Raw genomic sequence first — 12,948 nt, forward strand, 5'->3', positions numbered from 1 at the left:
GTGCTTAACTGATCGTAGCAGTACCGTCGCATCACTGTCTGCCACTAGGACGACCGTGTTTTCTCTTAGGTCGCGCATCGCCCTCCGTTCAGCTGTGGAGATATTTGTTTTCGGCGTTTTTTCTTTTTTCCAGTGTCCTGGAAGTCTCCATTCTGACCTCTCCGGCGATCAAAGAGTAGCCCATGGGCGGCATGCTTGTTGCTACTGATCTCTCATTTAGGTTTTGTGGTTGGAACCAGTGAAAAATTTAATCCGTTTGACAACACGGATGTTTTTGTTAGTTCCTTTGAGGGACGTGTATGGACGAAAGACATCCCAGTCACCTTTGACGTCACGCCCCTCTTCATATGGGTACCTCTGTAAGACTAAGGTGCCACTTAGACGAAGACATTGGAACTGTTCCGCCATACACTCGCTACCACACACTTTTAATGTGGTGGCAAATTCTACTAGACAGAGTGGCCATGGCCATGGGTTCCCCTGCCGTCATGCATCGCAAACCTATACGTGTTCCACTATGAAGAAACTGCTCTCGAAATGGCGCGCCTGAAACTGAAGGTGTTCCACCACGTTGACGACACATTGACGACACTTCGTGATTTGGCAGCATGGCGAAGAAAATCGCAAAGAATTTCTTGACCACCTCGACAGCATACGTGACAATATTACATTCACCATTCTGGTGGAAGAAAATTGATGTCTATCTTCCCTGAACATCATAATGATAAAGACTTATGGCAGGTTAGGTCATTCTGTTTACACGAAGAAGACATACACCGACTTCTACCTTAGCGCCAATAGCTCCCACCTTTCAGCACAACACAAACCCTTGCTCACAAACTTTGTGCACAGGACACAAGACCTGACAAGAGTCTACCTTCCGAACTGTAGCACTTGAGGAAAAACCTTTTGCGAGAACAGCTATTCTGAGACGCAGATAAGACGCACTTCCAAATGAGCAAGAAGAGAGAAGACGTACGCGAAGGAGACACTAAGGACTTGGTGTTTCTTCCTGCTGGGCCGCCCACGGCAAAAATTGCCAGGATATTATAAAAAAACATTAAAATCATCTTCCGCACATCGGCCAAAATCAGGAATATACTGTACTCAGTGAAGGATAACTATGACTACAGACACCTGGAGTCTGCAGCACGAGCTGCGGGTGTGGCAAACACTACATCGGCCAGATGCAGCGATGTATATCGCAGCACTGCTCACAACACTTAAGGAGTGTTCACCTTGGCCAAATGGAGGAGCGAACGGGTTCTGGGATTCGATCTTTAAAGAGTCTGTGGAGACAAGTCCATGAAAACCTTGTCAACCGAAACAGCTGTTTCTAGCTTAGAATTGCATGGAGGGAGCTGTAAGAGAAATACAAGAATGCTCCGATGAAAAACCGGCGAAGGCAGCAGGTGGAATGGACATACCTCAAGGACATGACACGGGCGGCGACCCCCCCACCACGGGCGGCGACCCCCCCACCACGGGCGGCGACCCCCCCACCACGGGCGGCGACCCCCCCACCACGGGCGGCGACCCCCCCACCACGGGCGGCGACCCCCCCACCACGGGCGGCGACCCCCCCACCACGGGCGGCGACCCCCCCACCACGGGCGGCGACCCCCCCACCACGGGCGGCGACCCCCCCACCACGGGCGGCGACCCCCCCACCACGGGCGGCGACCCCCCCACCACGGGCGGCGACCCCCCCACCACGGGCGGCGACCCCCCCACCACGGGCGGCGACCCCCCCACCACGGGCGGCGACCCCCCCACCACGGGCGGCGACCCCCCCACCACGGGCGGCGACCCCCCCACCACGGGCGGCGACCCCCCCACCACGGGCGGCGACCCCCCCACCATGGGCGGCGACCCCCCCACCATGGGCGGCGACCCCCCCACCATGGGCGGCGACTCCCCCACCATGGGCGGCGACTCCCCCACCATGGGCGGCGACTCCCCTTCCCGAGGTGCACGATTGGTGCTGCTGATGCAGATGAGCTCGCCTCTAGAGATTGTGGGTGGAAGAAAGGAGGCCCATTAAAGTGCACAAACTGTGGAGGTGGGCAAACAGCCAGCTACTTGGGTCGCGGTCGCTAAGCCTGAGAAACAACCCACCGGAACTACCGCCCCAAAGGTCTACTCTCAACAATGAGTAAATTATGTGAGCGGCTCCTACTAGTTCACACCGAGTGATATATTCATAATGAAAAAAATGCTTCCCATTCCAGTTCTAATTTCGGAATAAACGCTCAGTAACTTATGAGAATCTTCGAAGCCACCACAGAAGCCTTCAACAGGAAGGCTATTGTGACTTCCGTCAAGACCACTAAATGTCATAGCTGGAGTCTCACAGGGGTCGGTGCTAGGCCATGTTTTATACAATCACACATCTGACACACCAACCGCCTCTCAGACACAGCTGAATACGCAGATGACACTGCGTTCTTCGCAACCAGCAATAACAGACGTCTAGCAACCAGGCGACTACAAAACCACGTGAACAGCACAGAGACTTGGGTAAAAAATGGAGGATCAGTTTGAACACTGAAATCTCAAGCTCTGATGGTAACAACGAGGAGGAAAACGTCATCTCCTAACTGTAGACGTGATAACTACTCTCAGGCTGCACAAACGAGAAATACCCTGGAACAATACAGGTCAATATCAGAGTAACATTGGACCAACACCTCGCTTGGAAGCCCTATATCGAGAACTTAAGGAAAAAAGCAAACGCCGGAATGAACGCACTGTATCCACTGTTAAACAAAGGTCTCACATCCACAACAAGAGTGCGGTTTTACTCCACTGTAATCAGCTCCATCTTTGAGTGCCCTTGTCATGTTTGGGGTACACAGCCCAAACCCACATTAAAGGACACAACTTACTACATGTCCACCCGCGCTTTCCCACGCCGATGCCCAGTAGGTAGCAGACATGAAACCGCTAAAAATTAGATTCAGAGAACCTGCCAAAGCGTTCTGCTAAATTGCCAGAAACTCCAAGATCCAACTAATGAACCTGCTAGGCAACTACCTAGCAGTTAAATTCTATAAAACACCCAAACAGCCTGCAGTAACGCAGAAGCTAGAAGTAGAACCTCAACACTTTGGCTACTCAAAACATCAGGGGCATAAATAGAATGCAACAACACAGAATTTGTTAAGGAAATGTTCACACCCAACACCTTTCTCAAACACATCCTCAGACTAAAGAAAACATGCTGGCAGCATAACCTGGCACTGCATTCATGGTTTTCTAATATTAGTGCTTCTGATCACATTGGGGTAGCTCCCGAAGGATAATCACCTGCAAAAGTCGCGAATAAGTTGCGATTCGCAGAGCGCTGCTCCGCAAAGGCGGCAATACCTGGATACGCTAACATAGCCCAATTACTTCCGCTCGCCTAACTGCGACAAGAACCAGCCGCACCAGCAAGTGCTTGTCGCTGCCTCCTCCGAAACTCCCAGAAGCCTAGGCACCTGCTGCATTTTCTTTCTTACAGGAAGAAGATACCTCAAACTGGCTGCCACACTTGTTCATAAATAATGCAGGGGAATTAGGAACTCCCAACGGCTAGATCGACGTGAGCGTGTCGTCCCCGTTCACCAAAGACTGAAAGCGTTCTTATTTCACAGAAAGCAAAGTGTAGTGTTCAAGAGACATACCAAAACTATGACCGATAAGCCAGGAGGATTCAAATGGCTCTGAGCACTATGGGACTTAACATCTATAGTCATCAGTCCCCTAGAACTACTTAAACCTAACTAACCTAAGGACATCACACAACACCCAGTCATCACGAGGCAGAGAAAATGCTTGACCCGCCGGGAATCGAAGACACCTGACAAACTTCCCTGTCAGCGGCGCCGCCCCCTTTCAGCCTTCGAAACCCGCCAAGTAGGCGGGGACTGCTCTGAGCAGTTTAGCGGCTGAGGCTGCCATTGTTGCGAATGCTGAAGTTTGCGAAGTAGCCATGCATCAGCTCCGAGCAGGAGGCAACTTAATCCGTTACACATGGGATGAAGATTTCATCACAGCGAAGGCCAGGTACACAGCGAGCAGTGACACCTGCACACTGACTACCACCGTTGCTTGGGTGCAAATTGCTGCCCATGCAGTGATAGGCAATGAGCCAGCCACACCAGCCGCAACTGTTGCTGATGTGATAGGCAGCAGCGACATCGGTCTCAACCGCGCCAAACCTGTGCGCGACAGCCGAGCAGAAGCACAAAAATTAGGTGGGACAAATCCGGCTGGTCAGGGCTAGGTCATGGCCGTTTTCCAGACCTCACGGAAGCGCCCTGCTGCAGCTGTACAGGAATCCTCTTCCACTCAAATCAACAGGCCAAAACAGTAAAAAGAGACGTGACGCATCCCCACATCAATCCGATGAAGGCGACCTCATCTCTCCCGCCCTGAAGTACACTGTCAGAGCTGTCGAGCTCCATCAAGTGCGGCCGGTTGGATTGGAGACTGCAAACCGGTGTGGTGACGTGCCGGAAGCAGCTGAAGAGGAAAAGACAACGCTGCCAGCACGGAAGAAACCGCCTCGCCCACCGGTAATCATTACCCAGTCGCTAGGAGGCATCGAGACCTTCCACAAGATGCACTCCATCGCCAAACGCCATGGCGTCTGCGGGGGAGGCTCCAGTCTGTGCAACGTCCAGCTAGAGAGTATCGGTTTTTTTTGTGGTTTTAGGGCGCACAACTTCAATGGTCATTAGCGCCCTGACTACGTTAAGAATGCACCGCGAGGCACAAGTTTAAAACAACAACTAAAAGGGAAAACACGATAAAAGAGTGACAGGCATAGGATTAAAAAACAGCATCATCAAATGTCAGAGAGGTTCGTCAAATTGATAAAACGAAGAACACGAGCAGCTGCTCGTGGGTCATCCGCTAAAATGGCATCTAAAGTACACGGCAGGTTAAGATCTAGACGCAGTGTGTTAAAATCCGGACAGGACATTAAAATGTGGCGGACCGTCAGCAATTGCCCACATGGGCAGAACGGCGCCGGCGCAGCCGTCAGCAGATGGCGATGGCTGAACCGGCAGTGTCCAATGCATAACCGGGCCAAAACGACCTCCTCCCGCCGAGAAGGGCGGGAGGACGTCCAAGCCGCAGGAAGAGGTTTCAAGGCCCGAAGCTTGTTGTCTGTAAGTGCAGCCCAATCGGCATGCCACAGCGATAAAATGCGCCGACAAATAACCCTGCTACAATCTGATGAAGGGACACAACAAGAAGCTGTCCGAGGCTGGAGGACCGCAGCCTTGGCCGCGGCATCTGCAGCTTCGTTCCCAGGGATACCGACATGGCCAGGGACCCACATAAAGCTAACCGGAGAACCGACGTCCACCAGCTGCTGAAGAGAGCGTTGGATCCGGTGCACGAAAGGGTGAACCGGATACGGATCACTGAGGCTCTGGATGGCGCTCAGGGAATCGGAGCAGATGACATAAGCAGAATGTCGGTGGCGGCAGATGTAAAGAACAGCCTGGTAGAGGGCAAAGAGCTCAGCTGTGAAGACCGAACAATGGCCATGGAGCCGGTATTTGAAACTTTGTGCCCCGACAATAAAAGAACACCCGACCCCGTCATTGGGCTTTGAGCCATCTGTATAAATGAAGGTCATATTGATGAACTTCGAACGAAGTTCAACAAAACGGGAGTGGTAGACCGAACCGAGGGTAACCTCTTTTGGGAGCGAGCTGAGGTCAAGGTGAACGCGGACCTGAGCCTGGAGCCAAGGTGGCGTGTGGCTCTCGCCCACTCTAAAGGTTGCAGGGAGTGAAAAATTAAGGTGTTGAATGAGGCGACGAAAGCGAACTCCAGGGGGTAGCAGGGCAGAGACATACAACCCGTATTGACGGTCAAGAGAGTCGTCAAAAAAGGAACGATAAGACAGGTGGTCGGGCATTGACAGTAGCCGACAGGTATACCGACAAAGCAGTATATCGCGCCGGTAGGTGAGTGGCAATTCGCCAGCGTCAGCATGAAGACTCTACGGGACTAGTATAAATCGCTCCGATCGCAAGTCGTAAACCCTGATGTTGTATGGAGTTGAGGCGGCGTAAGATGGATGGCCGTGCAGAGGAGTATACGAAGCTCCCATAATCCAGCTTGGAGCGGACGATCGACCAATACAGACGAAGCAGGACGGTTCGATCCGCTCCCCACGACATACCACTGAGAACACGGAGGACATTTAAAGAACGGGTACAACGGGCAGCCAAATATGACATGTGGAGACCAGCTAAGCTTCCTGTCAAATGTAAGACCTATAAATTTTGTTGTCTCCACGATTGGGAGAGCATCGGGACCGAGTCGTAAGGACGGTGGGAGAAACTCTTTGTAGCGCCAGAAGTTAATACAGACCGTCTTCTCGGCGGAAAAACGGAAGCCATTGGCGACACTCCAGGAGTAAAGACGGTCAAGAGAACGCTGAAGACAGCGCTCCAGGACACGTGTACACTGCGCGCTGCAATAGATGGTAAAATCGTCCACGAAAAGGGAGCCTGATACATCAGCTGGGAGGCAATCCATTATTGGATTGATCGCGATGGCGAAGAGAGCGACGCTCAAAACTGAGCCCTGTGGCACCCCATTCTCCTGGCGAAAGGTGTGACAGGACAGAACCCACATGTACCCTGAACTGTCGATCCATTAAAAAGGAACGAATAACAAGAGGGAGGCGACCGCGAAGGCCCCATGTATGCATGGTGCGGAGAATGCCCGCCCTCCAACAGGTGTCTTAAGCCTTCTCCAAATCAAAGAACACAGCCGCGGTCGGGCGCTTCCGCAAGAAGTTATTCATAATGAAGGTCGACAAGGTAACCAGATGGTCAACAGCAGAGCGGCGCCTACGAAATCCACATTGTACATTGGTAAGTAGGCGTCGAGACTCGAGCAGCCAAACCAATCGAGAGTTAACCATTCGCTCCATCACTTTACAGACAGCTGGTAAGCCAGATGGGTCGATAACTGGAAGGCAAGTGCTTGTCCTTCCCCAGCTTAGGAATCGGGACAACAATAGACTCGCGCCAGCATGCGGGAACATGTCCCTCAATCCAGATGCGATTGTAAGTACGAAGAGGAAAACCTTTACCCGCAGGAGGAAGGTTCTTCAGCATCTGAATATGAATAAAATCAGGCCCTGGAGCGGAGGACCGTGACCGGGCAAGTGCGTTTTCGAGTTCCCGCATGGTGAATGGGGCATTATAATTTTCATGATTCGAGGAGTGGAAGTTAGGTGGCCTAGCCTCCTCTGCCTGTTTGCGGGGGAGGAAGGCAGGGTGGTAATGAGGGGAGCTCGAAACCTCAGCGAAAAAGCGGCCGAAGGCATTGGAGACATCCTCAGGGGCCACAAGGACGTCATTCGCGACCGTCAAGCCAGAAACTGGTGAGTGGACCTTAGTGCCAGATAGCCAGCGCAGGCTACCCCAGACAACAGAAGGAGTAAAACTGTTGAAGGTGCTTGTGAAAGCAGCCCAGCTGGCTTTCTTGCTTTCTTTAATAATACGACACTGAGCACGTAATCGTTTATAATTCATACAATTCGCCACTGTAGGGTGGCGTTTAAAGGTGCGTAAAGCACGTCGACGAGCACGTAAAGCGTCTCTACATGCTGCGGTCCACCAGGGCACCGGTACGCGACGTGGAGAAGTAGGGTGAGGGCTGGAATATTCAGCAGCAGCGAGAATGGTTGGTTGGTTGGTTGGTTGTTTGAGGTTAAAGGGACCAAACAGCAAGGTCATCAGTCCCTTGTTTCAAATAGACTCCATTCTACTAACAGGACATCTCAGTATAGTCAGAAAAATAAAACGGATAAAGGGGAAACGTAAAAGGGCAGTCACGTTGTTGGTTGGTTGGTTGGTTGTTTGAGGTTAAAGGGACCAAACAGCAAGGTCATCAGTCCCTTGTTTCAAATAGACTCCCTTCTACTAACGGGACATCTCAGTATAGTCAGAAAAATAAAACGGATAAAGGGGAAACGTAAAAGGGCAGTCACGTTGTCATTAGTAAAAACAAATGAGGGAAGTTGGCAAGAGAACGAACCCAACACTATGCTGAAACAGTATAGGCAAGACCACCTGTGACTTAAAAGGTACAACTGCTATAATGCAGAAAGTACGTATGGGAATAGAAAAACTAACCAAGCCTTAAAAAGAAGGGGTAAAAACAGAGTAAAAGGGAAAGAAAAGAGGATTCCGGTCAGGGAGGTGAATCGGGAATCTCTGAACACTGCCTACAGTGGGAGACACCCAAACACTCACCGCCCTGCCCCAACACCAGAGGGAGATTAAAAACTTTAAAACTGAGAATAAAAACCACTCTCCCGGAGGAAACCTAGAACCAGAGAGACCATCCGGGAATCGTCAGCCAACATCAAAGGTAAAGTGTGGGGGAGTCTGTACTTAGCACGCAGAGCCAAAAGAAGGGAGCATTCAACCAAAATGTGGGCCACTGACTGGAAGGCTCCACAACCACATAGCGGGGGTGGCTCATCACGCAAAAGGAAACCATGGGTCAGCCTGGTATGGCCAATGAGGAGACGACATAGTGTGGTCGAGTCCTTGCGGGAGAAGCTAAAGGAAGAACGCCATGGGCCTGTATTCACCTTAATGGCACGAAGTTTATTAGACAGTGGAGTAGCCTCGCAAGAATTGGCCCATGACTGTGCAAAGTGAGATTTGATGTGAAGCCGTAAATCCGCTGCAGGAGGGGTTACAGAAAATGGGGGTAAGTAACTGCTCCCCCAGCCAAACGATCAGCTAGCTCATTACCCGGGATACCCACATGGCCCGGGACCCATAGGAAGTCAATGGAACAAGCAGCACGGTGAAGATCAGCGAGATGGTCATGGATGGCAGAGACCAAGGGATGGCGCGAAAAACACCGGTCAATAGCAAGAAGGCCACTCATCGAGTCCGTACATAACAAAACGCGGTTGTGTTGGGATTGTTTAATAAAGGTAAGGGCCCGGGAAATTGCCATCAATTCCGCAGTAAACACCCCACATGAGGGTGGCAGTAGATGATTTTCCGTTCCAACAAAGGACGTGAAGGCATACCCCACATGATCAGCAGATTTAGAGCCATCAGTGTAAAAAACAACAGCATCCCGAAACTCCCATAAAATTTGGCGGAAAAAGGAACGGAACACCACCGGGGGGATGGAATCTTTCGGACCGCGGCGGAGATCCATCCGAATTCGAGGCCGAGGAACTAACCAAGGAGGGGTGAAGGGGAGGGAGCGAGGAAGACAGGACAAAGAAGGAAGCCGAAACTCACGGTTGAGAGACGCAAGGCGCAGCCCAACCGGTAAACCCGCCCGAGGGCGGGAGTCAGGCGGGCGACGTCCATGGTCTGGGAATAGGATAGAATAGGAAGGATGAGCGGGAGAAGAACGGATAGTAAGGGCATAAGACACCAGAAGCTGGGACCGCCGAACAGAAAGGGGGGGGGGGGATCCCAGCTTCAACCAGGAGACTATCAACAGGGCTAGTAGGGAAGGCACCGGTGGCCAAACGGATACCACGATGGTGGACTGGATCCAGCACGTGCAGCGTGGAAGGAGCAGCTGAACCATAAACTTGACAACCATAGTCCAAACGTGACAGAACTAGAGCACGATAAAGACGGAGGAGGAGGGAACGGTCCGCACCCCAGGAGGAGTGGGCAAGGAAGCGAAGGACATTGAGTTTACGGAAACAACCAACCTTCAGGAGTCTGATATGGGGCAGCCAAGTGAGCTTGTTGTCGAAAAGAAGACCTAGGAAACGAAACTGTGGAACCACAGGCAATCTTTGTGCAGCGAGATAGAGCTCTGGATCAGGGTGGACCGTAGTACGGCGACAGAAGTGGACCACCCGCGATTTTAAAGGAGAGAATTGAAACCCGTGTGAGAGGGTCCATGCAGAGGCACGCCGTATAGCCACCTGGAGCTGCCGTTCTGCAGATGGCATCGAGGAGGAACTAACCCAAATGCAGAAATCATCCACATACAGGGCAGGGGCAACCAAGGGACCGACAGAGGCCACAAGTCCATCGATAGCAATGAGGAAAAGAAGGACACTCAAGACAGAACCCTGTGGGATGCCCGTCTCCTGGGTCCGTGGAGAACTAAAAGCAGTATCAACTCGAACTCTGAATGACCGATGGATCAGGAACTGGCGGATAAAAATCGGGAGTGGGCCCCGAAGACCCCACTGATGAAGGGTTAGTAAGATGTGATGGCGCCAGGCCCTTGTCATAGGCCTTGCGAAGGTCAAAAAACACTGCAACCAAATGGCGGCGCTGGGAAAAAGCCTGCCGAACTGCGGATTCCAAGCGAAGCAAATGATCGATTGGAGATAGTCCCTCTCGAAAGCCACACTGGTAAAGGGACAATAGATCACGAGATTCGAGGACCCAAGTGAGCCGACAGGCTACCAGCCGTTCAAGTAACTTACAACCAACATTGGTCAAACTAATCGGCCGATAGCTGTCAACAGATAGGGGGTTCTGACCAGGCTTAAGGACAGGAACCACAATGCTATCCCTCCACTGAGAAGGGAAGTCACCCTGGAGCCAGATACGGTTAAACACCCGAAGAAGATGGTGCCGTTGTGGAGCACTGAGATGTTGAAGCAGCTGGTTATGAATGGAATCTGGGCCAGGGGCCGTATCATGAGAAGAAGATAGAGCAGAAAGAAATTCCCATTCAGTGAAAGGTTCGTTGTAAGATTCTGACACACAAGTGGTGAAACATAAGGTGACAGCTTCAGCCTGCTGTTTTTGATGAAGGAAAGCAGCTGGATAGGAGGCCGACGCTGATGCCACTGCAAAATGGGTCGCAAGATGTTCTGCGAGAACTAATGGGTCCGTACAAATGCCATCTGGGAGGTGAAGGCCTGGGACAGTGGACTGCCGATGGCAACCTTGGAGAGAGGTAGCCCATACCCGTGACAGAGGGACAGTGGAACCAAGGGAAGAAACGAATCGTTCCCAACATATCCGCTTGCTCTGTTTGATTAAATAACGGGCTTTAGCGCGAAGGCGCTTAAAGGTAGAAAGGCTGGCTACAGATGGGTGCCTCTTAAAGTGTTGCAAAGCTCGACGGCGATCACGGATGGCAATGGCAATGGCCGTACTCCACCACGGGACTTGCCGACGACGAAATTGTCCAGATGAGCGCGGGACAGCAAGGTTAGCAGCGCGAACAATCACGTCAGACACGTCACGTAGGACGTCATCAATACAACCCGACAAAGAGGGAGAAAACTCGACCTGTGCAGTATATAGAGGCCAATCGGCGCGTTGGAAAGACCAACGAGGTAACCTGTCCATCGGGGAGCGGGAAGGGAGCGTGATAATCAACGGGAAATGGTCACTATCACAAAGGTCGTCGTGTGGCGACCAGTGTAATGAAGGGAGGAGAGAGGGAGAAGAAAGAGAAAGATCAATGGCAGAAAAGGTACCATGACCAGCACTGAAATGAGTAGGGGAGCCATCATTAAGAAGGCACAGGTCGTGGTCTGCAATAAATTGGTCGATAAGAAGACCTCGTCTAGATGGAAAGGCACTGCCCCACAAAGGATGATGAGCATTAAAATCCCCAAGGAGGAGGAAGGGAGGAGGAAGTTGCTGAAGAAGGGTGGTTAAGGCAGCAGGTGTAAGAGTCCTGTCAGGAGGGAGATAAAGATTGCATACTGTGACTGCAGAGTCTAAGTGGACCCTAACAGCAACTGCTTCCAATGTAGTTTGGAGAGGAATCCACGTGCTAGCAATGTCTGTACGGACCAACGTACAAACGCCACCAGAAGCCCGCAAGGGTCCGACCCGATTTCGACAGAAAACACGGAACCCACGGAGGGTCGGTAAGTGAGCATCAGTAAAATGAGATTCCTGGAGAACCACACAAGCTGCTGAGTAGGACGAAAGAAGGGATTTCAATTCCGGAAGGTGACGATAGTAGCCATTACAATTCCATTGGAGAACCACAGAACGATGGTTTAAATGAGGGCTGAACACGCTAAATCCAGTCATACCGCCGGGTCCCCACCCGTCACCGACAGGGAGGGGGCGACATCCATAAACGACAGGTCAGAATCCGGTTGTGAAGCCGGGGAAGGGACCTCCGGTGACACCAGAGGCTCTTTGTCCCGGGACTTATGTTTCTTCTTCTTTTCAGGCTGAGATCGAGGAGGGCTGTGTGGCATAATGGAGCCAGCTGCAGCAAGATCAGGAACAGAAAGAGACCGGGCGACCTGGGGGCCGATAGACCGCGGCTCTCGCGGTCGCCGCGCTGCAGCAGACCTTTGACCTGGAAGGTGCCGGGAAGGGGCATCCCGGGAGAGGCGCCCTTGATCGGCAGACGCCGAAGGAGTGGGACACTTCTCCGGCTGGGGAGGGGGAGCGGCGCCCAGAGGAGAAGGTGGGGGAGCCGCAGGGGAGGGGGGAAGGAGAGGGGTCCGGGACGGGGGTAAGGAAGGGGGAGGAAGGGATGAAGATGTAACCAAGGCGTAACTAGATGTCATGGACACAGGGTGCAATCGTGCATATTTCTTACGGGCCTCTGTGTAGCTTAAACGATCAAGAGACTTATACTCCTGTATCTTTTTTTCTTTCTTATAGACTGGGCAATCTGCTGAACGTGGAGAATGACTACCATGACAATTTACACATACAGGAGGGGGAACACACGGACTCCCCTCATGGAGTGGACGTCCACAGTCACCACAGAGAGGGTCCTGGGTACAGCGAGAAGACATGTGGCCAAAACGCAAGCACTTAAAACACCGCATAGGAGGTGGGATGTACGGCTTCACATCACAGCGATAGACCATAATCTTAACTTTCTCAGGAAGGGTATCCCCTTCAAAGGCCAGGATAAAGGCACCAGTATCAATACGATTATCTTTAGGATCCTTCTGAACACGCCGAACAAAGTGAACACCCCGCC

The 12,948-nt window shown here is 52.1% G+C and overlaps 2 protein-coding genes across 2 annotated transcripts in view; both read left to right on the forward strand.

The window, feature by feature from the left end:
• Positions 1–1,351: 1,351 nt before the first annotated feature.
• Positions 1,352–2,044, forward strand: LOC124722574 (splicing factor 3A subunit 2-like). Its single transcript, XM_047247713.1, has one exon. It carries the CDS (start codon positions 1,352–1,354, stop codon positions 2,042–2,044), a length of 693 nt encoding a protein of 230 aa, XP_047103669.1.
• A 1,932-nt stretch (positions 2,045–3,976) lies between these two features.
• Positions 3,977–12,948, forward strand: part of LOC124722575 (trichohyalin-like) — a 156,597-nt gene continuing 147,625 nt past the window's right edge. Inside the window, exon 1 of the mRNA XM_047247714.1 lies at positions 3,977–4,259. Within this exon, the coding sequence (XP_047103670.1) occupies positions 3,977–4,259 (283 nt within the window). The remainder of the gene's footprint in view (positions 4,260–12,948) is intronic.

This window comes from Schistocerca piceifrons, chromosome X, assembly GCF_021461385.2.
Source record: "Schistocerca piceifrons isolate TAMUIC-IGC-003096 chromosome X, iqSchPice1.1, whole genome shotgun sequence".
NCBI lineage: Eukaryota > Metazoa > Arthropoda > Insecta > Orthoptera > Acrididae > Schistocerca > Schistocerca piceifrons.

What these genes read in the sequence shown, in the direction of transcription:
- LOC124722574 (XM_047247713.1), top strand. Translation starts at nt 1,352, where the DNA reads ATGGAGGGAGCTGTAAGAGAAATACAAGAATGCTCCGATGAAAAACCG.